This window comes from Syzygium oleosum, unplaced genomic scaffold, assembly GCF_021117445.2.
Source record: "Syzygium oleosum isolate NSW1041296 unplaced genomic scaffold, Sole_v2.1 Sole_v2.01, whole genome shotgun sequence".
In the NCBI taxonomy this organism is placed as follows: Eukaryota; Viridiplantae; Streptophyta; class Magnoliopsida; order Myrtales; family Myrtaceae; genus Syzygium; species Syzygium oleosum.
The window spans coordinates 10,482,961-10,510,368 of record NW_026607485.1 but is presented as its reverse complement, the minus strand read 5'-3'; the positions used below and the strand labels follow the sequence as shown (position 1 = coordinate 10,510,368).

Below are 27,408 nucleotides of genomic sequence, written 5' to 3'. Positions count from 1 at the left end.
GATGAAGTATGTGTACACATGAGAAACATTGTCTGGGCAAGAAACTGATATTCTCGGAAGAACAAGTTCAGAAGAATATAGGACTTTCAAGCACTGACCGATGACCTAGGATTCGACTTAAATACACTTTAAGTAGAAAACTAAAACATTGTAGATCGAATTGTCGTTCCAACCCAGTTCCTTAGTTTAATAATGCTGGTGCAAATCTATCCATGAAGAAAGTTGGCACTTGGTTCATAAACTATGTGAACCAACCCTACATCAATCATTAATTATGAAGGTCTCAACAACACGGGATTGACATGATCATCGGTTGAGATGGACTTGACATTGGAGCTCTGTGCTTTGAATATTCAGGTATATTGCATATAATCTCCTAAGGCACTTGCACCTAGTGGCTTGATTCTATGACGTAGTCAATTATTGAAATTATTTTTGCATATCAAAGCGACGACATAATACGAATATGAAAAGTAACAAACTAGCCAGAAAGCTCGTATCACGCTCGGGTTTACTTTCTGCTAATGTAGGCATTCCCTTTCCGATTTGTACCACCAGATGTTTGCCACTGCCAAACTCACAGCTTGAACATCTGCAGAGCCGAAGTCTCATCGCCTCTCGCACTGTAGCGGGAAACATACTCCATGATGGTGGTTTCTCTGTACTTTGGTGGATCGCCCTCCGAAATCAACTCCTTAATGGGTCCATACAGTCTTGGAGATGGCGACGCCGCCGTGTAAAAGAAGCATGCCACAGACACTCTCGGCCCCACGTTGTTGGCCAAAACTCTATGCTCGGCGCTCTTGAATATGTCATTGGAGACAAGCTGAAAAAAATGCTCTGGTTCGTGATTAGAAAGTGAACGCTCAACTGCCGGATAAAGAGCTCACGCTTAAAATGCTTTGTTTGTGTTTTATTGATGTGCCTAACAGGGTCTCTAGTGATAAGACGTGGGGAGAGAGAGAGTATGTTAGGTGAGACTTGCCTGAAGCAGATCTCCGATGTTAACTACCAGCGCTCCTGGCACGGGGCTCACATCGATCCACTGATTCTGATGAAGAACTTGGAGACCTCCTACATGGTCTTGCAGGAGCACGGTGAAGAAGTCGCTGTCGGCGTGCTTGCTGGCTCCCAGAGTGAGCTCTGGTTGTGGGCATTTGGGGTAGTACTGGCTCAGAAGGACGAGTCCCTCAGCGCAGTCCATGTCCTTCAGATGGTTCTGCTTCAACCCGAGCGCCTCCGACCGTAGCTCGAACAAGGTGATTCCTAAATTCATCACTTGCTTCGAGAATTCCAGCATTATGTCACTAGGGTGTTCAAAAAAATTTAGTGGGTCAATTCGTCGCAAATTCCTAATCCGTGGGAAGCAAAATCTTAACAAAATATCATAAGACATTGTGGTTGAATATTCTGCAAAATCACTTACTGGCATACCGCCGGCAAGTCCTCTGCCACGGGAGCATTAGGTGCCATAATACAGAATAGGGTGTCCCTCCAATTAGCCGCCTCTGTTCTATACAGATTAAAATTGCTGTGATACGCAATGCCTCTTGTGAAATCTCGCGAATAGAAACATCTCTTCTCTCCAGCATCTAGCTCATGGAAACGGCGCACTCCATCCAGCATCTCCTCCAGAACAGCGGTGGGGATCCCGTGCTTCACCACCTGAAAGAAGCCCCATGTTTTGGATGCACTTCGAACTTCATTCACAACCTCCTGGTGCCGAGATGGATCTTTCGCAATATCTTCAAGGTCAATTATAGGTACACGGAAGCAGCTGTCGCCCGATGCCAGAGCACTTCGCAGGTTCTCTGGGCGTTCTACAAAAATAGAAGGAACTTTGGTAATCCCCGCATCGACGAGGCCCTTGACACCCGCCTTTGATTCATCGAAAGCCTTTAGCTTGCACACCCGGTCGTGTTAAGACCAACTGTCACTCTGTTTCAACAGAGAAAAGAAATGAAGATACTGCTGATTCAACCAAGAAGGCAAGAGATGAAGTCAACAAAGATAAAGTCAACAAAGATGAAGTCAACAAAAAAACCTCCAGCTTCACGTGTCCAACTCTTCCACTGCAAAACCGTTACTCTATTTTTTGTGTTAACTGAATGAACAACCAACTGTATTTTTTCTTCTGTTAGTCTGTTAGTTTGTTAGTTTCTTTAGATGAGCTGTTGAATGGTTGTTCTGTACAATATAAATAAGAGAACAGAAGAAATGTATTGATTTGAGTTGCTGAATAATGAAAATCTTCTTCGTATTCAGAGAGATGTAAAATCCAAAAGCTCTGTTTTCTTTTCTTTCTGTTTCTTTCCTCATTGTTTCTTCTTTTCTTCCTGCTCGTAAGACTTCACATGGTATCAGAGCCTCATCAATGGCAACCAGAACGCAGAAATATCCTTTCCCGATTCATGTAAACATCTCCAACTTCGTCACGATCAAGCTAGCTGACGACAATTTCCTTCTTTGGCAAGCACAGTTTCACAGATTCTTGCGAAGCCAAGAACTATTTGGTTTCATTAGTGGTGAAATTCCATCACCTACTCAAACATTACAGATTGAAGTTGAAGGTAATGAAGCTAAAGCTGTGAATCCCGATTATACAGATTGGATAAGAACAGATCAACTTGTATCATCATGGATCAGTGGAGCTGTATCAGAGAATATTCTGAGTTTGATCATTGGTTTGGAAACTTCATATGAGGTATGGCAAACTCTACTTAATCGATTTACACAGAAGTCTGTAGCAAGAGAATTTGAACTACGAGGGAAACTACAAGCCTGTCAGAAACGGGATCGAGCATTATCTGTGTATCTCAGAGAATACAAATCAATTTGTGATCAGCTAAATGCTATTGGAAAGCCTGTAGATGAGATAACGAAGATGTTTGGTGTTCTTGAGGGATTAGGATCTTAATATGAGAGTTTCAGAACCACCATGTATTGCTTCAAACCTCAGCCAGAATATGATGAAGTAATATCACAGTTAGAAAGATTCGAAACAAGATTACAGAGCTATTCCTCAAGTCAGTATAATCCTCATCTGGCCTACTATGGACAAAGAAAGTCTGAAGTTCAGCAGAAGGTGGAATCTGACAGAGAACTTGCTCAGCAAAACTTTGGTTTTGGAGGTCAAAGAGGTAGTAATCATGGAGGACGTAGTTATGGCAGAGGACGTCCATTTAACAGTAGAAATCATAGTTATGGATATCCTGGAAGAAATCAGAGTTACAGACCAAATAGCTTGAATCAGAACCAGGAGAATCAACATTTTAAGCAGTTTAATAACTTTCCTAGTTCTGGTCAAGGATTTCGCTCATATGCTGGTTCTTCACAAAGGTATCAAGATACCAAATCATATCCCTCTCCAAGTTTAACATCTAACAAACATTTGCAGGATGAGAAGATGTGTGATACTATTCGGTTGGAGTGTCAAATTTGTAAACGTCCAGGACATGATGCACTTCATTGCTGGTATCGATTTGACAACTCATATCAGGCTGAGGAGATACCAACAGCCTTAGCAGCAATGCATATTGAAGATTCTAAAGGTAGTGAGTGGTATCCAGACACTGGTGCAACTGCTCACATCACTGCAGATTCGGGTATTCTTCATAACTCATCTAAGTACAATGGAACTGATACAGTTATGATAGGGAATGGCTCATGTCTACCTATTGCATATATTGGTGATGCTGTGTTACATACTGAAATTAATTCATTGCCTCTAAATGATGTGCTGATTGTTCCTGAAATCAAAAAGAATCTCCTTTCAGTATCAAGACTAACAGATGATTATCCCTGTTCATTTGTTTTTGATAAAAATGGGGTTTATATAAAGGACAATCGCACCAACACAACAGTGATGCTCGGAAGGAAAATTAGAGGACTTTACCAAGTGGATCCACAAATCACAGAGGCTTTCTTCACTCAAAGACATACAGCTGTAGGAGAAGATGTGTGGCACCAGAGATTAGCTCATACCAACTTTAAAACATTGAAGCATCTGCAGACTCAGCAATTGATTCACTGTACTACAAGGACTCAAACTATATGTAGAAGCTGTCAAGTTGCCAAGAGTACTGCATTACCATTTCCTTTATCCGATTCTGTGTCTACTGTTCCTTTAGAGAAGATTCATTGTGATATTTGGGGTCCATCACCAGTCAATTCTTTTCAGAATTTTAGATACTATGTCATCTTTGTGGACAATTTTTCCCGTTATAGTTGGCTTTATCCAATGAAATTGAAGTCAGACTTCTATGACATCTTTGTCATGTTTCAGAAGCAAGTAGAGAATCATTTTGATCGTAGAATCAAAGCTTTTCAATGTGATGGTGGAGGAGAATTCACTAGCAACAAATTTCAGCTCCTTTTACAGAATTGTGGCATCAAACAATGTGTTTCTTGTCCTTATACACCAGAACAGAATGGGATTTCTGAAAGAAAACATCGCCATGTGGTTGAACTGGGCTTAGCTATGCTCTATCATGCTAGAATTCCATTAAAATACTGGGTTGATGCATTCATGACAGCTAACTACATTATCAATATACTTCCTACATCAAAGTTACAACTGCACTCACCCTACAGTAAGCTTTATCAACAAGAGCCCAGATATGAACATCTAAGAGTCTTTGGCTGTGCATGTTACCCTTGTCTCAGACCATATGCACAACATAAATTTGATCCACAATCACTCACATGTGTCTTTCTGGGGTATAGTGAACGTCATAGAGGATATCGATGTCTTGTGCCTGCTGATGGTCGTATATACATTAGTCGACATGTGTTGTTCGACGAAAGTTTCTTTCCTTTCACTAGGAAACTAACAACAGAGTACAATCAGTGTACTACTCTGTATCGACAATGGGCAGAAGAAGTTCACCTTCTGGATTATCCAAGTGCAGCACAGGTGCAATATCACTCAAATGGACATCTAGGACATTTACAAGATAGTGGCATGTTGGGAGTTGATCCCTTAAATACATCTTATCCTGTTGAAATGCCATCATATTCATCTCACTTACCTTTGCAGTCTGCCTCAGTCCCTGACGAACAAGCAGTTCTTTCTCACACAGTTGATACACCAGATGAAATTCCTATCGATCATACTGAGCAAATTCCTCCACCAGTTTCACAAGTTACACTTTCTACTCATTCTATGCAAACTCGACTAAAATCTGGCATTGTAAAGCCAAATCCCAAATATGCATGTCTGGCTGAATACAAAGTTCCTCTTGAACCACGATCGGTTAAATCAGCCTTAGCTGATGAAGGCTGGCATAAAGCAATGCAGGATGAAATGGATGCTCTGCATGACAATTAGACATGGATATTAGTTCCTCGCACTAACCAAATGAATGTCATAGGATGCAAATGGGTGTTTAAAACTAAGCTAGCATCTGATGGAAGTCTTGATAGATTGAAGGCTCGATTAGTGGCTAAGGGATTTCACCAAGAAGAGGGAGTTGACTTTACAGAAACATTTAGCCCTGTTGTCAAACATGCTACCATCCGTATAGTGCTCTCTGTGGCAATGATGAAGCACTGGCCAATACATCAACTCGATGTTAAAAATGCTTTCTTACATGGAACACTAAATGAAACAGTCTATATGGAGCAGCCACCTGGTTTTATACACCCTCAGAAATCTCAATTTGTATGTCTTCTCAAGAAGTCCTTATATGGCCTTCGTCAAGCGCCGCGAGCTTGGTTTGACAAGTTTAGCAATTTTCTTCTTGAAGCCGGTTTCTTCTGTAGCACTACTGATCCCTCACTCTTTGTGTTTCATGATGGCCCAGACACAATGCTTTTGTTGCTTTATGTAGATGATATTATATTGACTGGCAGCTCAGATCAGCTACTTCATAAACTGATTCAGTCACTCAGTCTTCACTTTCACATGAAAATTTTCGGGCATCTCCATTACTTTCTAGGAATTGAAGCCAAACGCACCACTTCTGATCTCTTCCTATGTCAAACTAAGTATGCTCTTGATCTTCTGTCAAAAGCTAACATGACAGAATGTAAACCTGTTTCCACTCCTCTTCCACTAAGATCAGTCATCATGACAAACGATACCCGCCTACTTGCCAATCCACTTGAATACAGAAGTCTCGTTGGTGGTCTTCAGTATCTAACAATAACTCGCCCTGATCTTGCTTATGCTACGAACCTTTTATGTCAGAAGATGCAGCAGCCAACAGTTGCAGATTTTTACAAGCTGAAACGTGTTCTTCGCTATGTTAAAGGAACCCTTCATCTTGGTATTTTTCTTCGTTCTCACAGCTCAATGACATTATATGGATTCTCCGATGCTGATTGGGCTGGTTGTGTTGATACCAGATGCTCAACTACTGGCTTTTGTGCCTATCTTGGTTCTAATCTCATTTCATGGGCAGCTAAGAAACAACCTACTGTGTCTCGGTCCTCCACAGAAGCTGAATATCGAGCACTTGCATCTACTACTGCTGATCTTAATTGGATCAGTTTTGTTCTACGTGACATTGGTGTCTGTCTCTCCTCCCCTACACTTTTGTCTTGTGATAATCAGTCTGCCATTTCTCTTACTGCCAATCCTATTCTACATGCTCGCACCAAACACATTGAAGTTGACTTTCATTTTGTTCGGGAGAAAGTTTCCTCCGGTTCTCTAAGTGTAACAGCCCGAATTTCGACGTAATTCCGGGATCAATAAAATTGACAATATTTCGCATTTCATTTTAGCAAGTCTCGCCCAGAGCTGATCACTCTCGGGATACTAACCAATGGGGTATGGCTAACTAGGAAACGGTACGTGGACCAGGGACTCGATAGTGAACGGGACACCGATCTCGAGATACGATGAGTGAATATTTTGGGCCAACGTGGGCCGATCTTAGGAAAGGTGATGGATTTGGTTTGGCCAAGGCCAACGATGTACAATCGGATCGCAGGTGATTCTGCAAGACCGAAAGTGCACGTGGCCAACCAGTCCTGAACCTGAACCTAACGATCGTGATCTTTGGAACTAATGATAATTTCTCATTCTCTTAATGATCGGGACCGTCGTAATTCGAATAACCCTAGGTCGATACGCGTATGTCTTAAACAGCCGCCCGTTAGCCAGAGACCCTGAAATTGAAACTCGAGCGAGTTTTGATCACGAAATTGGGCCCGGATTTCGATGTCGATTTTCGAAGGCTTAAGAGACTATTTTTGGGAATCTGACGTCATATTACGCTGGCCACACACGTTTGGAGTTAGTACGAGTAAAAAGTGGAATTTCAGTCCGGGGGTAAAAAATTACGGTTTTGCCCCTGTGGGCACCGAAGCTAGATTCGGAGGCCGTTTGAGGTTATTTTTCGCGGCCAAGGTCATTTTGGGGTGGCCACGCACATTTAGAGTGGTTTTGGCAAAAAATTGGAATTTCGACAAAAATTGGAAAAATAATATTATTTTATTCCCGAAACTTCGCAGTCGATTTTCGAGGGCTTAGAAAGTGAATTTCGCGAATCCGACGCCATATTATGTTGGCCACGCACATATGAAACACGTATGTGCGAAAATTGGAATTTCACCCCGGGACCGGAAAAATGACGGTTTTGCCCCTGGGCCGTTTTCGGGTCCGAATTTTTGGGAAATTTTTGGGAAATTTTTGGGATAAGTAACTGTGGTTATCAGCTGCATTATTGGACCGAAAGACCCAATTGCCCCTCAATTATTTAAGCCTATCTCTTTAGAACCGTTAGATTAGGGGCGTTTTGGTCATTTTTCACGGATCGGCGACACGTGGCACTTTGGGCTGCTTTATTTGACCAAGTTGGACTGTTTTCTCTCTCCTCAGCCCTCCCTCACGGCAGAACCAGCCCCCACCAGCAGCTTCTCTTCCATTTTCCTCTCTTTTTCTCCATTTTCTCTCTTGGTTTTGGCTTCGCCGGAGTTTGCCGCCGGCCACCGGAGCACCGCCGCCGACCGCCGTGCCCCGCCGTCGACCACATAGTCCCCCAGCTTCAGCCTCGCCCCTGTCCAGCCCTTTTCTCTCTCCCTTTCTCTCTCTTTCTCCCCCTTTTTCTCTTTCCCGTCCGGCAAAAAGGGTCGCCGGAGCTTCGCCGGAGCTCGGATCGCTGTTCCGTCACCACCCAGCCGTCCAGCCTCGCCATGCGTCGCCATCCAGCCTGTCCGTAACGGTACTGTTCATCGCGTCCGTACAGATCACTGTTCATCTCGACCGTACGGCCGTCGTGGCCGTCATCGGCACTTCGCCGGCCACCGTTTTTTCCGCCGTCCGTACAAGTCCGTACCGCGTGAACAGTACGCCGTGAACAGTGCGCGTGAACAGTACGCGCACGGGAATTCCGCCGCCGGTTTCACTGTTCATCAGTGATCGGCCGCCGTTCCTCGTCGTCGTGATCTTGAATTAAGTGAGTAAAATTCCTAAACCCAGATTAGGACTGTTAGTGCGTTTTTCTGGACTGGTTTAGGTATTATCGGTACAATTTGGACTGGCTTAGATGGTATCAGTGTGTATTTCAGACTGGGTTGAGGACGGATTGGTAGAAATTATCATTGGGAAATTTAGTGGATTAATGAGAATTAATTGGGGAGATTAATTGGATTAAATGACCAATTTAGGAGCCCGTTGGAAAATTACCGGGTATGTCCGGGTTGACTGATTGTACGTCAATTGTGCTTAATTGTGATTGATTTCGTACTGCTATGTCGTATGTGGTGTGGCTGATTTTATGGAGTGCGATTGGCCATTGTTTGGTTTACAATGATTTACTGATTTGTGAGTCGCACGTTAGGCCACACGGTATTAATTGGGCCAATTAAGCACGTGTTGTGACATTGGGTGTCTGAATTATAGTGGTGCTCGTGGTGCATTGCATTGCATAACATGGACACGCATTGCGTATGCCAAGAGTGAGGCATGTGATGAAATTGTGCGAGAATGCGTGTCTGCCATGAGCATGTGATCACCTAAAATACCCTGGGCGTTATACGCTGGGTTCAGATAATAATGAGTTGTGTGATCACCTAAGGACCTTTGGGTCATGACCTTCGGGTCGATACCGTCCTCATGCACTTTGAAGCAAGACGATGCCCGGTACGTCCGGAAGGCGACCATCCTCATGCACTTTGAAGCAGGCTCTGGTTCGCAAGGAGAACAGTGTTGCGCCTCATGTACTTTGAAGCAGGCTAGAGACACTGGGCCAGATCGGTTGCTGCGCCTCATGCACTTTGAAGCAGGCTAGACGCACCGGGCCGTGAATGTTGTTGACTCGAGTCGTAATAAATAATAAATTGGGCGATTGCCAGTGTGCCAGTGTGGGCCAGTGGGCCGGGAAATACACGTGACATGTCGACGACATTTGCATGCATAAACATGCATGGACTGGCATGCGAGTGTGTGAGCCTCGGTGCATGAGCATGTGATTGGCGTACGTGTGATAATATGTGCCACGTACGTGCCGTGATTATTATATATTGAACTGCCTAACCTGCAGGGTCGGAGGATTAATTGATTATTGTTGCACTATGGTTTCACTTATTTATTTTCCGGTCAGGAGATTGCATGCTAGCCTAGCCTAGGTTTAGGGGTTGAACTCACTGAGATTCATCTCATGATTGTGTAAACCGAAACATTTCAGACCCCCAGCCGTAGGATGCCGAGGAGAGCGCCTCTTTTTGGTATACCGCAATTCATCCAGCGGTCATCTAGTGTGCACCCTTGTGGGGATGGACCTGCAGCCATGGTCGAGGAAGCTGAGGAGCCGAAGTGTTTTTCATTGACCCCTTTTGACTAAGTGGCTGCTGACTGTGTGTTTCCTCTGCTGTTGTCTAAATGATTTGTGTAAAAAGTTTCCTATGGTAATACTAGTATACATATTTTCAGAGGTGCTGTTTACTTAATGTACTACCTTGGTCTCATGTGTTTTATTGTCAGGGTGTATATATATATTTATATACGTGCTTCTGCATGTGTTTGATCTCTGATTGGGCGTTGGGTCGGCGATGCTTCCTGGGAGCGTCGCACCAAAATCGACCGTGACGGGATGTTGCGTTCCAATGGCGTACGGGGCGTGACACTAAGTGTGCGCTATGTTCCTAGTGCTCATCAGCTTGCTGATATTTTTACTAAACCTTTGTCACGCCTGGCTCATGTTACTATCAGAACCAAATTGGGTATAGGTTTTCGACCCCTTCCCAATTTGCGGGGGGATGTTAAGACCAACTGTCACTCTGTTTCAACAGAGAAAAGAAATGAAGATACTGCTGATTCAACCAAGAAGGCAAGAGATGAAGTCAACAAAGATAAAGTCAACAAAGATGAAGTCAACAAGAAAACCTCCAGCTTCACGTGTCCAACTCTTCCACTGCAAAACCGTTACTCTATTTTTTGTGTTAACTGAATGAACAACCAACTGTATTTTTTCTTCTGTTAGTCTGTTAGTTTGTTAGTTTCTTTAGATGAGCTGTTGAATGGTTGTTCTGTACAATATAAATAAGAGAACAGAAGAAATGTATTGATTTGAGTTGCTGAATAATGAAAATCTTCTTCGTATTCAGAGAGATGTAAAATCCAAAAGCTCTGTTTTCTTTTCTTTCTGTTTCTTTCCTCATTGTTTCTTCTTTTCTTCCTGCTCGTAAGTCTTCACAGGTCGTACTTCTGTTTATTTTCATTTGCTTCGTCTGTGCTGAACGCTTCCATTTTTCTTCCTTACTGAAAACACCATTGACTTCCCAGGTCCGATCTTATGTTAAACGTTGGAGAAATTGATAGAAAGAGGTTGTTGGAACCGAAAGAAAAATGATAACTTCGAAAATTTGGAACGACTCGACGAATAAAGACAGATGGTGAATATACTACTCTGAACTTCACAGCCATTTATAATGACTGGTCGTTAGCCATGTGTGTCTGACAAGATTAAATGAGGAACAAGAAAGTCCACAAAGTAATGCAAGCACACAAACAAAGTCAAATAAAAGAACACACAATAAATGCACTTGAAAAAAGAAAACGTGGACTTCTTTCTCTTCATGTACCTGCTTTTTTTGTTAGGAGATAATCATTCTAATTCAGAAATAATTTCTGAATATCTATTCTCAGGATGAGTTTCTTTAAAAAGAAACTCGTTTGATAATGATAAAAAAATTCTATTTCTAAAATAGAAATCCATTTAATAACAATATAAAATTTCTATTTCCTAAAACATAAACCTGTTTGATAACAACACAAATTTCTATTTTCCGAAACAGAAATCCATTTTTTTAGAAATGGTCTCTAAAATGAAAATCAATTAAAACAACCAAACCCTAACAAAGCCATAAAGACTTATTCATTTAAAGGAATGTGTTGTTTTTTAGGATTTTAGAGTTTTTTTAGGAGTAAAGACTCATTTTGGGGGTCAAACCCCTTTTAGAGTTTTTAGGGATTAAAACCCCTTTTAAATCCCTACATTAAGGAGTCTTCAAAAATATTATTTGGGCACCTCAAAAAATTTAAATTTCACTCAAAGTGGGTGGCCACAGGTATTCTCAACCATTTTGTGAAGTTTTGAATTTTTTTATTTTTTTTTAAGATTCACCAAATTTCCTATTTTCCCGGCATTTGACTTTTTTATTTTTTGGAAATTTTTATGAATTTTTCTTGAATTTTTCAATTTTTATGGATTTTCTAAAAAAATTGAGATTTTTAGGAATTTTATGGATTTCCTAATTTTTTTTAATGAATTTTCTAAATTTTTTGATTTTTTTCTAATTTTTTTTAGAATTTTTTTTATTTACCCGTCGGGAATGAACTAGACCAAACCGATTCGGAATGGTCAGACCAGGGCCAAATTTAGAAAGAGATGTGTTTTGAAGAGAGAATATCAAGTTATTTTAGAAATTGTTTTCATTTTTCGTCCAGAAACAGAAAACCTACTTTTTTTGTTTTGATTTTTGGTTCAGAACCAGTTCTTGAACAAAAAGTTGTTCCAGAAATAGAAAAATCGAATTGTATTACCAAACGGGTTTCTATTCCAAACCTGTTCCTGAAAACAGAAAACTAGTTCTAGACAGAAACAGAATGGTTATCATGCACGCCCTAAATGCAGTAGCTCTTCTTGTCTTCATTTTTCTTTGGCCGCCTACCATGAATCATCACACACTTGTCGCGACCTACCTCTCAAGGGCCGTCTCGAAAAGTAAATTTAGAGGTACTTTATGGGATTCTCTTTAAGTCCATACCTCACATGACATTAATTATTTAAAACCACTAGTCATGATTAAGATACGAGAGTGTCATCTTGATACATATGGAACCAGAGATTCTTAGGGATCGAGGACTTGATTACACTAATTATTTAACTAATGTCATTTCAGTACCTGAACTTGACTATTTGCTAATAAACATGTCAAGGCAGTCTTTCACTAATCATGAATCCTAAATTTCATCCTAACTATTCTAAAAGGGAAAAACAACAATAAATGTATCTAAAGTGTGCAATCAAGTGAAATCGAAATGAAAATGCACAAGAATCGACTTAGCATCGTTACTAAAAGAAAAAGGCAATGAAATATCACTAAGGTAAAACCCTAAAAGCTTATTTAATTTTGGGTACAATTTTTATTTAAGCCTAATATGTTTATCAAAAGCCTTAAACTTGGTGAATTGTAATTTTTTTTAGCTTTTGCAACTTTTTTATTTTTCTGAAATTTTTTTATTAATTTTCGATATTTTTTATTTTTTATTTTTTATTATTATAGGAAAATGGACTTCGGACCGGGTCAGGGAACCTGGTCTTATCCGAACCACAGGTCCGGTTTGGGTCTAAAAATCGAACCGGATTTTGGGCCCGATTCGATGGGGGCTTTGGTCTGCTGATAACTCAAGCCCAAATTCCCTCTTTTTTATCCATTTAAACCCAAGTTCAATTTCGGCCCAGTCTTCAGCCCACGCACCAACCTTGTCCGAACTGATCTACAACCCGACTTGGATCCGTTAACCGGATTCGACCCGACTTTATTATATCCTTATTTTTTTTTTATATTTCTTTTCTGATTTTTTTTCTTTTTTTTTTTTCTATTTTCCTGCTTCTTTTCTTTGCCAAGAACGCCATCGTCCTCTGTTCTGCAAGACCGAGAGTTTATTCATATGGCCATTATATCGAACCATCATCCAACCACTGCCGACCACCATTTCCGGTCACCGAACCACCTCCATCTACCATCGATCACCAATTCCAGCCCTCACTGCAACACCATAAACCGCCATTCTCAATCACCACCAATGCAACAAGGCAACCAAGAACTCAGTTGAACGATTTCGAATCACATCCTCTCCGGCGACCACCAATCGAGCGTCACATGAATGCATGAAATATAGAACAACAAGAGAAAAACACGTGCTCAGAGCAAGTTCAATAATAATGGAATATAACTCGGAAGCAACTCTAAATGTTCATGAATCAATTGTTAACGAATGATTTACATCTATTCATCCACTAATCTGGCAACTTTGGGAACAAACTCTCGATTAGACCTTTTATCAAACAGGTTACGTGCATTGTAAATATCGAACCTAACAGCGAAATCGAAGAAGTCATATTGCTCAAAATCAGTGCTAGAACAATGATATCATTACAGATTTCCCAAAGAAAACTTCTTCACTTGATTAGCAATGCACGAACAGCACGCATATGGCTCGGAATCATGTTTTAAAAATGATTGGCTGATTGACACAAGTTTCCTTGTTTGATATGGTATTTATTGTTAAATTTTTTATAGCGATAACTACTGGTCCTAGTCAATTATTCAAAAAGTGACAAACAACTTTAGAGTGATGGATTCTCGTGATCTAGGTTATAGGGTTACTAATAAAAAAAATGCAATCAATGAAAGAACTTGATTTGATCAATTTAATAAGTTTTAGGACTTATTTAATTTTTTTTAAGGACTCAATTACACTTTCATAATAAATTTCGGGACTTAATTGCACTTTTTAAAAGTTTTAGGACTCAATTGCACTTCCATGACAAATTTTAAGATTTTCAATGCACTTATCCCTTAAATGTTTGATGAATTTGACCGTTCAATAAGCCAAATGGCCAACAAGAGTAGGTTAATTGTTCACAAAATGACGAACAACTTTAGATTGATGGATTCTCGTGATCTAGGTTATAAGCTCACTAATAAAAATAAAAAGAAAGAGCAATCAATGAAAGAATTTAATTGGACTAATTTAACAAGTTTTAGGACTTGTTTGTACTTTTTGAAAATTTTAGGATTCAATTACACTTTCGTGATAAGTTTTAAGACTTAGTTATATTTTTTAAAAGTTTTAGAATTCAATTGCACTTAGTTTTAAGACTTTCCATACATTTATCCCTTAAATTTTTGATAAATTTGACTATTTAAAAAGCCAAATGGCCAACAAATGTAGGGAATAATATCGATCACTATGGTCCTAGTGGAGTCAATTATTCACAAACTGACAAACAACTTTAAAGTGATGGAATCTCGTGATCTAGGTCATAGGTTACTAATAAAATAACAGTGCTAAGTTAACCAGGGGCGTTGTGCCAGCAAGCCGGTTAACTTAGCATTGTGCGAAGCATGGGCCAGCACAACGGGAGCCTGAAAGCTCCTCCTTGTCACCCTAGGCGAAGGAGGCAATTATACTTGCCAGCCTGGAGATAATAGGCCGAGACCGACATGGTGTTTACCTTTATCACCGAAGGACCCTAATTGCTACCCCTATCTTTGTCTCCTCAAGGTAGCTGGGGATTTGACCCCATTTGGGTCTCTAAGGAGGATACCTTAGAGAGTCCAAACGGAATCTATTTTTTAATATACCTGAGTTGCTGTTTCTCGGAGATTGGGATGTCATTTCTTGGAGGCTTCCTTGAAATGACATCCCGACCACTGAGTGGTTGTTTCTTTTTTGCTAAATATTAATTAACACATGATTGCTATATGCGCAATTAAGTGTATTAGAAAATAATAATATTAGATCTATTGATGACAGCAGAACTTTGGAAAAACTTGGTGCTTAAGTATGGACCAAAATAACTATTAGGTATGAACAAATGGACTTATTTTCACTTAAGAGCATATACCACAGCATCATTCTGATTGTTCTTTATATGATGTTAAATATATTCTTAAATTGTTGATGACTATGACGTTCAACATGAGATAAAGTTTTAATTAATGTGCCGGCTTCGAGGGAATGGTTTTCATCTGTTTAGTCTTCGCTTTCTTTTTCTTCCATTGGAAAATGAAATATTGCCTTTCATTAGGTTAGCTTTTATCATAGGCTCACTAATAAGACAAATTTTGTTGGCTTCCTCAAAACGGTTTTCCGACCTCTGAGTAGCTGTTTTCTCTTTGCTAAATAATAATTTAACGCATTACTACTCATGAGATATATAATTATATATGCAAAATTTAAGTATATCATAGCTAAGTGATATGATATACTATCAATCAGAGGTGAAGGTATATTATCTTGGTTAGCTTTATGCATGCACTATATGGCAAATTTGTGAGTGATGATCGATGTACCTCTGTATTGGTGGACCGGACACTAATCAATTAATTAATTTCTTGTCATTATAAAACGAAAGTTGATAAGAAATCTGTGGTGGTACCATATGCACCAAGATCGTAGGTTTGACGGTCAAGATTTTGGGTATTGAACCAAATAATCTTTCTTTAATCGAGAGCCACTTGTGTGTTTTCTTCTGGTCTTTATTGTGAAGAATCTTTGAATACTGTATTAATTGCATACAGGTGATTCGGCTTGGATTTACTCCACCTCGAGTAACGTGGTCGACGACACGCCCTTGGATCAACAAAATTGTGAGAAATGGTGGATCTAGAAAATCATGTGTGTATAAACAAAAACAACATTAGCCTGCTAGGAATTTTGGACATGTGAATGTTCATGAAAAATTAGATGAATAACCGTGTTATTATAATAGCGTTTGAAGTACTCATATATTTCATGCTGAGATTCGTCACACAATTTTTTTTCTACAAGAAGTCAAGGATTTTTATTAAAAGCTCTCTTAATGGAAAATATGGCTCATGGTAGCAATCATAAATTAAGTAGTTCCGTTGATACATACAAGTTACTAGAATAACAAAATCATATACATATTAGTGCATCGATCCTAGTAGAGAAATGATATTTTCAACACAAATAAAGTGTTACTCGATGCCAGAACAGATTGTAGTCATTACATCTACGACTCGAACTTCGGGTTAATTTAATAAATAAAAAAAACATCAATTTTATCTTGAGTGACGATTCTAACTTGAACTTTTTTTTTTAATAAAAAGTACAAACTTTTACTCGAGTCTCAAATTTTGCCTCGTGATGTGAAATTTTCAAATTGTTCGAGCTGGATTTGGGATTTAAGTTAAAATTGGTGATTTTTTATAAAACAGAAAAAATTCAAGTCAGAATTGTCACTTGAGATAAAATTAGTGTTTTTTTATTATTTTAAATTAGGCTCTCAAACTCGAGCAAGTGAAGTCCTTATATATATGACAAAAAGTTGCGTTGTGTGTGTGCACCCACAAGATAAAGAGAGAGAGAGACAGAGAGAGAGAGAGCGCACTGAAGTCATTTGATTTGAACTTTTTATATTTATTAAAAGAGGTTTAACCCTCTTTCACAATATTTTTAACCATGGATACTCTGTAAGATCACAAAATACCAGATAAGCTCCATAAACCAATTAAATCTAGGTCTTTGACTTGTGTACCAGTAGTCCTGACTTATAGTAGCAATTTGCACTAGCTTTTACGACAATATACTTGAGAATTTTGACTGTTATCCCGATTTCTCAGTATCACTCAAGGATAAAAATATTGTCAAATCATTAACTCTTCATATCAAGACTCATAATTATAAAATAGCTGATAGATCTATTGCTTTAGCTTTGGTTTATAGGATTTACTACAAAGCTATGCTTTATGCATTTGGAAGCAAAGCTTCCAAACACAGTGCTAAAAGAGGAACTCTTCTTCTCCAAACTGATATCTCTAGAGCTAACACTATCATTCATCGATCAATCAGTTAGAACCAAATAGTTTTACCGGAACAATGAGAATTAGAAAGCCAAATTTCCCTACAAGTTGTTCAAAATACAAATCCAATCAATATCATACAATATCCAAAAGGTAGAGTAACCATTCGGTTTCCTAAAAGATCAATCGATTTAAGATCAACTCCTTCATTTTTCTCATCCTCATCAAGAAGATTAATTGATCTTCATTCAAATCTTCCTCCTATAATTAGTCTCCTTGCTAGTAGTCAAGGCAATACTATTAATGCAGGAATTACTACGGATCAAGCTTGTAATCCTACCACCGATATTAGCGGTCTTGATAATAGATCCAGTATTGCTAGGCTTGTTAATCAACAAGACCAACCAGAACAGGTTCAAGTAAACTCAGATTCTCCGCATTATTCACCCACTTATTCACAAATGGTTGATTCTGAGCTTAATGTTTTAGAAAAACAATTTGAACCAAATAGGGCATTCTTAAATCAAGAATTCAATTGAGAAGAAAATAAAGAAATTAGGCAATGATTCTTTAACACTTTCCCCAATCAAGTTAAAGAAATCAAACTAAAGTATTACGACTACATGTACGAACATGAAGTCCAAATATTTTTCTTTAAAAGGTCTTGTTAGTGACACCCCAGAACAATCAAAGGCTCTCGAACTCAAGGGCTTAGTCACAAATGATACCCCTAATCCAGTCAATGTTCTTGAAAAGTCCACCTAATCCGATAATGAATTCACCATCAACTAGACTGGTGCTTAAAATTATCCTTTGGATAAACAGACCTGGTCTAGATTTTAAATCAACATAAAAAGCATTTTGACAATAGAACTGCCCATGATTACAAGTTGAAAATAGAGAAAACTTAACAGTTTGCAACTTTAATCCCAACACTAGCAAAATCTAACTCGACATTAGATTGTGGGGTGTGGTTCATACTTTCCACCAACCGAAAGGCACGGGATGTCACGCCCCGAACCCCAACGGGCTCGCGACACCCCTTCGACGGTCGTATTAATCGCGACGTCCCAGGACGCGTCGCCGACCCAAACGGAATACACAAGCGGAAGCGAAATATAAATAACCCAGACGATTAACCATGACCAGGGGATAGCACTAGCATAAAATCAATATGTGCATTTTATAAAAATACTTGGCAGATACAAACGGCAGAAACACGTTCATCAAAAAAAGGGGGTAAAGGTTGGGTAACCTACTTCACTATACAAAACGAGGGCAACCAAAAAGGTGGAATGAAACATCAAATGCCCAAAGTCACTCCCGGTCTCCGAACAGCACATGACGACTATCCGTCACTCCAGTCCTGAAAATGTTTAACAACGGGGGATGAGATAAATCTCAATAAGCAGACCCCTAAACCCCACATAGGCCAATGCGTACCCAGACAAGTTCAGCATGCAATCTAACCGATTACATATATATAAAATTCACATCAATGGACTTACCTCGCCATCCAATCACATACCCACACTGCACATTAGTCAAATCATGATAATGCAATAATATCCCAAAAGTACATCACAATCACTCGAACGACATACATACGTACGTTCACCCAATTTATCCATGCACAAAACACATGCGCATCCATCCAACTTTTTCACGACCCGGGTCAACACCCCACAGGTCAGCCCTCCGATCAATCCGGGCTCTGTCCCGGGTCAACACCCCACAGGACCTTTCACAAACAAACTTTCACACGACCCGGGTCAACACCCCACAGGTCAGCCCTCCGATCAATCCGGGCTCTGTCCCGGGTCAACACCCCACAGGACCTTTCACAAACAAACTTTCACACGACCCGGGTCAACACCCCACAGGTCAGCCCTCCGATCAATCCGGGCTCTGTCCCGGGTCAACACCCCACAGGACCTTTCACAAACAAACTTTCACATGACCCGGGTCAACACCCCACAGGTCCTTTCTCACAACCCGGGTCAACACCCCTCAGGTTGGCAGCCCTCCGATCGATCCGGGCTTGGTCAAGCAAATACATACGCCACATAATTCAATCAATTACCATGTCAATCACATTCAAATATCGTTATATTATGCTCAATCGTCACTCATTCTAGTCACATCAAGCCACAGTTCACATAATAGGCGTCAATCTAACCACGAACAAACAACACGAATCGTCACCAAGCGGACGTTAAATCATACAAGAACATCCAATGAACTTAACATAATTTTCAGCAATAATGACCACCAATCCAGCCATGATTTCAACAATAAACCACCTCATTTCGGCCCACAATCCGACCCATTCACTCGCCCCGAAATCCGCCACCAATTTAGCATCAACCGACACAAAAATCAGCATTAAACCGTCATAAAATCAGCACCAAACAGCCGCACAATTAGCCTCACTAGCACGCCATTCCGATATAACATAGCTAATATTTCGTTCCATAGATTACCCAACATCGGCTCATCGAACTGGCCATTCCTCGAGCCAAAAATCAATCATAAATCTCGCAATGACCAACCACTAAACAGTCAAGATTCCGCCCGCACATTGCTCCACTCGACTCATAAAACAACCTATCACGATCACCATTCGAAAATCGCCGCACCAGCCATCGAATCCTCCCCCTCAATTCAGCCACAAATAAACAACTCGAACAATCGCCAATCGAGCATTGAATCACACAAACAACTAATAAACTCGACATAATTTTCCAGCATTATGCGACCTTCAAACCAGCCATAAAATCAGCGATAAACCACCTCGATTCAGCCCATACTCCGGTCCATTCGTTCACCTCGAGCCAACTCACAATTCAGCCACCAAGTCGCACTAAACGGCCATTAAATCAGCCCCGAACAGCCCCTAATCAGCCGCCAATCTCACCCTAAACGACCCCTAAACAAGTCTAATAATACGCAAGGTCCTAGACAAGGTTTAGGGTGTCGCTTACCTCGACTTGAGCAAGAAAACGGGGCTGGGCAGCGGGGGAAATCGCTGGGACAGCCGCAGCGGCGGCGATCGGCGAGGCTCTCGAACACGGCCGGGCGATGGCGGCGGCAAGGGAGCTCCGGGCGAGCGCGACGATTCGGCGAGAGGGGCAAGCGGGGGCCTCGCCCGGAGCAGCCCGGCGGCTCCGGCGTTCGGCGGCGGCCCACGGCGGCGAATGGAACAGGGGCGGTGAGGGCAGAACGGGGGAGGGGAGCGGTGGCCAGAACAGGGAAGGGGGTAGTGCTGGGTGGCCGGCCAAGCGGTGGGGTGGCGGTCGGTGGCTGAGGCAGCGACGGTTGGCTGGGGCGGCGAGCAACGCCGGTGCGGCTAGATCTGGCCCGAGCTGGAGGGAAAGAGAGAAGGGACGGGAGAGATGGGAACGGTCGGGCTCGGGACGATCGGCGGTACGGACGGTGACTCCGGGTCGACGGGAACGCCGGCCGGACGGGCGGTGAGGCGCGCGGCGGCGGACGGCGGCGCGGTGGAAGACACGCGCGCAAAAGGGAGGAAAAACCAGATCTGGAGCAGGGGAGGAGACCAGCCGGTCGGGGGCGGCGGCTGGCGGACGGCGGTGCGGCGGTCGAGCTAGTTGGCGACGGCGGCGACGCGCGGTGGCCAGGTGAGCTCAGGCGGTCGGCGTCGGGCAGCAGACACACGAGCAGAACCAGTCGGGGCCGAGGGAGGAAGAAAGGAAGAAGAAGAAGAAGAAGAAAGGAGGAAGAAGGAGAGAGAAAAGAGGAGAGAGAAGAAAAGGGACGTGCGGGCGAGGGGGAGAGAACGTGCGCGTAGGGGAGGGGCGGGCAGAGGAGAGAGAGAGAGAGAGAGAGAGAGAGAGAGAGAGAGAGAGAGAGAGAGAGAGAGAGAGAAAATAGAATAAGAAATAATTTGAACATTCAAATATTATTTGCAAACCGATGGTCCAAATTCAAAACCGAAAACGATCTACCGGTCCAAAATAAGCCTCGCATATAAAAAGGGACAAAGGCCAAATTAATTAGACCAAATTATAACGAGGGAGGTCTACTAGTCCAAATTCGCACGTGGTCAAAAACTCCCATTTTTCCATCATTCCTGAAAATCTCAACGTTGGCTACCATAATATTGACACCGTCCAATTTATTTCGTCCCGAAAATCGACTGCCAAGTTCAGGGTCTAAATAACGGCCAAATTTGATCGAGTGCGATTCTAGCGAAATCTCTAATTTAAAATGATCATCGGGAGTGATCAGTTCCCGGGCGAGATTTTACTATAAGCACACTGACAAATTACGCGTTTTATAAATCCCAAAAATGGGCCGAAATTCGGAATGTCACACGGGACCCGCAAAGCCATATGGCTTTAATAGTTTGGACCTGTACTTTACTAGTAATTTGAGCTTGGGCCCATGAATGGCTACCAAGTATATATAATCTCTTTCTATTGTATTTGAGAGTTGTAACAGAGAAGTGCAAAGTATTAATTATAGTACAATCCACTATTGGACCTAGCACTAGTTTAAGTGTCACATCCCGATTTTTGGGCCTGGGAAGCTACAGGTAAATTGTAATATCCTCAATTTCAGTCCCTGGGAAATGGCTATGGTTTAAGTTTGATGGTTTTCCAATCAGAACTAAATTGTTTTCTCTTGTTTTGGAAAACCCAGTTTCGGATCCTTTGTATCCCTTCGTTTTGTTATTTTTGGGGAGACTCTTGTGATCCGAATTTCCAAACACTTTCTTCTTGAAAGTTGTTTCAAACATCTTGAAGGTTTACATACTTTAATTTCAGAATTTTTGGAGTTGATATGAGTGGTACGATGGACTGATTTTCGGACCGTGTGAAACTGCCCAGAATGGGTATTTCGGTGATGTTCACACCGTATTTATTTTCTACAAGCTTTTCTGGGCCAATTTTGGAAAATTTTCCTTCATAAAAGTTGTTGAGAACGTCCTTTTCTATAACTTATATAAATTTGGGAATTTTCCGAGATGATTTGGATTCTGGACAGAGCTTACTTTGAGAAACAAGAATGCTGTTCCAGCGAACTGTTTTTAGTCTGTTTTTGAGCTACTAAAAATGGTGTTTACAGAGAGATTCAAATTTCGTGTTCTTCATGAAAAATGTTTTTTAAGGTCTTTCTTATGACATATTCAAATTTGAGAAATTTTGAAATCCATTTACTATGTTTTCAAGTCCGATTTCGTGAACAGTGCAAAGCTGTCCGGTTTTGTCAGATTTCAAAGATTCAGCATTTTCTATACGAGAACGTTGGAATTTGGACTTGGTGTCTTCTGGTGACTTAAAGCATACGTTCTGAGATTTCAAATGAGATATTTTATGCTTTGATTGGAGGCCGTCTCAGGGGGAAAACGAGAGTGAGCCGAGAGAGAGCCGAGAGAGGGAAAGGAAGAGAGAAATCATTAGTGGCTTGGATTCATTGTGCTTTCTTCATCGTGATCCTTTGGCTATAGTTCATTAATGAACTTTAATGCTATCCATCATGACCTTAGACTTTGGAGGCCTCTTCATCATGACAAGCATTAATAGTCTTGAGTGAGGAGCAAGTTTGGGGTTTGATAAATTGAAAGAGGCCATTCGGCCAAGAGAGAAAGAGAGGGAGTAGCCGTGAGGAGAGAGAGAGAGAGAGAGAGAGAGAGAGAGAGAGAGAGAGAGAGAGAGAGAGAGAGAGAGAGAGGAGAACCAATGAGGAAGAGATAATGTTAGCCTCTTCATCATTTTAGTCCATTAATAGCTTTTAATGGCATTAAATACAAGCCATCATGACTTTTGACTATTGTGCACATTAATACTTGGCTTCTTCTCCAAGCCTATTTGGCTATAAGGAAGCAAGAAACCTCACGTGAAGCCCCCACCCCCTTCTCCTCTCTCACGCCAACCTCACCATCATCTTCTTCTTCCTTTGTTTCTTGTTTTTCTCACTTTGGCCGAGAAGCTCACGCCCAAAACCAACCCCAAACCGGCCCGTGTTCCTACTCGTTCCCATCCAAGAGCCACGGTTTGGCCTTGGTAGGCCTCGTCTTGGTCGGCCAAGCAAGAAGGAAGCAAGGAGAAAGCCCGGAATTTCCCGAGCTCGCCCGTCTCGAACCCCGTTCTCTAGTTTTGTTTATCGTTGAGTAAGTGAATTCCCTAATATCGGGAAAGGAAGTTACGATACGTTATAACATGGGTTGGTTAGCCCGTTTCTTGGTTTCATGGTTGTTCGTTGTTTCTCATCTAATGATGTTCACGTGTGATACTCACGTTTGATGTTTGTTTGGTTGATTTCGTAGCATGACTTTGCTATTTGAAATGCCATTGATGCCGGTACGGTAAGAATTGACTTGTGTGAACTACGATTGTCTCGTCCTCACTTGATATTAGTGTTTTCACTTGCTGAGTCTCCCCGACTCATCCCCCGTTGTTTCCCCTTTTTCAGGTCCGTAGGATGGCATCTCCCCCAGCCCGCGTTGGCAATCCCGTGGAACAGCGAGCCGAAGTGCTCACCGTGATAGATGTCAGAGAAGACCGTTCCTATCGCCGAATCACGATGCTTGTGACGATTCGATGAGGGCCTAACGGACTTGGTGCCTCATCCGTGCATAGGTTCAACGGTGCTTTGGCGGTGCGGGCGGGCCGGCTCCGGGATAAAGCCACGGGCGGGATGTGAGATGGCAAGGCGGACGGGACCGAGGTGAAGGTGAAGAAGCAAGGAGCGAGAAGCCATAGTGGGTATAGGATAACCCAAGTCAAGTTTTGCCATTTGTAATCGGCTATGAAATATGAGTTGTTTGTCATGGCCCGAAGGGCTTGTTAAAACATGTTTGCATGCATTGTAAACATAAGGTTTGCTCATGATGCTGCTTGTCTTATTTCCGCTGTGTGTTGATTGTGATTGTCCCGAGATATGCTTCTGTTTGTGTGTAACAAAAGATAATAATTAACGGGATGTCACGTTAATGACCCCGAGGTCGGGGCGTTACATTAAGGGTGAATCCATAAAATCTTGTGTCCCGAATTCTCTTTCCCGCCTTTGCTCTTTATTTCATTGTGTTTGTGTGCCTGATCCTAACATCTAGTCTCAGAGCAAGGTTTGAGGTTATGTTTTCTTGGTGAAAATAGATCTGAAAAAAAAAATTGAATCTTGGGATGATATCGGCTGGTCAATCACTAGTCGAAGTAGAGAAGTTCAGAGGAAAGAGTTTCGAGTTATAAAAATTGAAGATGGAGACTTTGCTGATGGATAGAGATCTGTGGCACATGATCGAAGATGAGAAAATTGAGGAGAGTCTCAAGATAAGACGAAGGAGTCCATGTCTACTGAATTGAAGGCTTGGACTAGCAAAAATCGGAAGGTGCGAAGCTTGATTTGGCTATGTCTTGCTAATAATGTCCCGATGAACATGATGGCAAAAGATCTCTAGATGAAGCCGGGAAGCCTTTATCAAAGCAAGTTGCTCATGAACAAACTATTTCTATGGATGCGACTGTATAACCTTCGGGTGAGTGAAGATGATCCTTTTTTTGCACTCCAACGAGTTTAAAGCATGTACAAGTTTAGAGGAATATAAAGCATGTACTTTGATGTGTTCAGTGCCGAATTCATATTATATTTCAATTATCACTGGTGATAATACATTATCCTTTAAAGGCGTTATAACTACTCTATTGTTCAAGGAGATGAGGAGAGTAGGTTCTGCTAATGCAATGTATGTGGCTCTTTTCGTAAGAGGAAGGAACATCGAACGTTTCAAATCTAGATTTAGTGGCAAGAACAAGTTTAGAGGAAGATCTAAAGGCCAAGATCAATAAAAAAATAACGTATTGGAAGTACAAAAAGCCTGGACTCTTGAAGGAGGATTGCAAAAGCAATAGTGTAGGCTTAGAGAAGCGAGATGAGGCACCATACTCAAGTGTAAATAAGGATCATGACAGCAACACGGGAGACATCTATCTCATTTGCATTTCATCTTAGGGTTACTGTAGTGCATGGATAATTGAGATTGGAGTGTCTTCCTACATGACGCCTCAAAGAAATTTGCTATGTTGTTATGAGCCACATCAGGGAGGTATAGTGTGAATGAAAGATGACATGATGCTTGATATTGTCGGTTGGGAAAAGGTGAAGCTAAAGATGAAAGATAGGACAATCAAGAATTTTCGGGATGTGATGCATTTCATAATCTTATAGGGAATATTATTTCTGTAGGAATTATGGCAGATTATGGCATTACTTTCACCAGTGACAAGTATCCATACGAGCTAACCCATGGAACTATGGTGATTGCCAAAGGAGAACGGTATGGAAAATTGTGGAAGTTATTGGGAAGTATAGTGATCAGTGGTGAGAGTTACATCTCAGAACAGGTGGAAGAAGATCATTCAATGTTATGGTATTAGAGATTGGGTCATATTGGTGAGAAAGGACCGGTGACCTTTACCTCATAGAAAATGATGGATAGAATTCCAAATTATTCTATGGGTTTTGGATTTTGTGAACATTGCCTACGTGGGAAACAAAATCAGGTGTCTCTTGAATCCATAGGAGGGAAAGCGAAAGGGATTCTTGATCTGATGCACAGCGACATCTTTGGTCTTACACTTGTAGTATCGTTTGGAAAATCAAGGTATTTTGTTTCTTTTCTTTGGCAAATTTTGGTCAGAATTGCTAACATGGATATTGACCATCCTACATGGTGCGCTTGGCGCTGACGTGGACAATTTTTAATATTTTTTCAAATTATTTATTTATTTATTCTTTTTCCTTTTGTACTTTTCTTTCTCTTTTTTGTAATTTCCAGAACAATTTCAAAAGTCAGATATCACAATCTCCAGAAAATAAAAAAGTCAATTGAGAATACCTGACTTTTCTCAACCAGGACATAGAAATTTCCTGGGAATTTATTGGGTGACCATAGGTTTATATTTTAGGAAATAGAAATTTTATGCTGTTATTAAATGAGTTTCTATTATAGAAGTAGAAATTTTTTGACATTATCAAACGAGTTTTTTTTTCAGAAACTCATCCTGAGATCAGATATTCAGAAATTATTGCTAAAATAGAACAGTTATTATCCACACACTTAATGAAAAAGAGCAGATATGTGAAGAGAAAGAAGTCTACGTTTTCTTTTTTCAAGTGCATTTATTGTGTGTCCTTTTATTTGACTTTGTTTGTGTTTGTGTGCTTGCATTACTTTGTGGACTTTCTTGTTCCTCATTTAATGTTGTCAGACACAAATGGTTATGGGGGAAAATTTCAATTAAGGACCCCAAGCGGGGTCAAATTCTCAAAAAGGGGTTCAAAGTGAACATTGTGTTAAATAAGGGCATGAAGTGCTCAATCAATCTCAAATAAGGACCCGAAGTGCTCAAAAAGTCTCAAATAAGGACCTGGATCCCCAGCCGGCCAAAATACCTACCGGCCAGCGAGAAGTTACTGTTCCAGCATCGGAACAGTAACTTTTTAATTTTTTTTTATTATTTTCTTTATGTTTTTCCTTTTCTATTTTTTTTTCTTTTCCTTTTCCTTTTCTTTTTTTTTCTTTTCTTCCTCCGCCGGCCATAGCCGGGGCCGGCGGAGGTCGCCGACCTCACCGGCGTCGGGTGAGGGCCGCCCTCGCCTGGGCTGGGCGAGGCCGGCCTCGCCAGTTGCCGGCGAGGTCGAGCCTCGCCAGATCTGGCGAGGGCTCGACCTCGCCGGCGTCGGGCGAGGCCGGCCTTGCCCGGTGCGGCGAGGTCGGCCTCGCCCGACGGCGAGGTCGAGCCCTCGCCCGGCGCCGGCGAGGCCGGCCTCGCCCGGCCCACGCGAGGGCGGCCCTCGCCAACGCCGGCGAGGGCGGCCTCGCTCGAGGCCGGCGAGGGCGACCTCGCCTAGCCCAAGTGAGGGCGGCCCTCGCCCGACGCCGGTGAGGGCGGCCTCGCCCGAGGCCGGCGAGGGCGACCTCTCCCATCCCAGGCGAGGGCGGCCCTCGCCCAACGCCGGCGAGGGCGGCCTCGCCTGAGGCCGGTGACCTCCGTCGGCCCTGGCTATGGCCGGCGGAGGAAGAAAAGAAAAAAAAAAGAAAAGGAAAAGGAAAAGGAAAAGAAAAAAAAACAAAAAAGGAAAAACAGAAAGAAAATAAAAAAAAATTAAAAAGTTACTGTTCCGGTGCTGAAACAGTAACTTTCTCGTCGGCCGGCAGGTATTTTGGCCGGCCGGGGACCCAGGTCCTTATTTGAGACTTCTTGAGCACTTCGAGTCCTTATTTGAGACTGATTGAGCACTTCAGGTCCTTATTTGACACAATGTTCACTTTGGACCCCTTTTTGAGAATTTGACCTCACCTGATGTCCTTAATTGGAATTTTCCCAATGGTTAGCGACCAGTCATTATAAATGGCTGTGAAGTTCAGAGTAGTAT

General features: G+C 41.7%; 1 protein-coding gene across 1 annotated transcript; it reads right to left on the bottom strand.

The window, feature by feature from the left end:
- Positions 1-257: 257 nt before the first annotated feature.
- On the bottom strand, positions 258-10,796 carry LOC115692597 (1-aminocyclopropane-1-carboxylate oxidase homolog 1-like). Its single transcript, XM_056316317.1, has 4 exons — positions 10,644-10,796; positions 1,427-1,921; positions 986-1,307; positions 258-826 (listed from the first exon to the last, which is right to left on the bottom strand). Exons 1-4 carry the CDS (start codon positions 10,694-10,696, stop codon positions 578-580), a joined length of 1,119 nt encoding a protein of 372 aa, XP_056172292.1. The 5' UTR covers positions 10,697-10,796; the 3' UTR covers positions 258-577.
- Between the last annotated feature and the right edge of the window lie 16,612 nt (positions 10,797-27,408).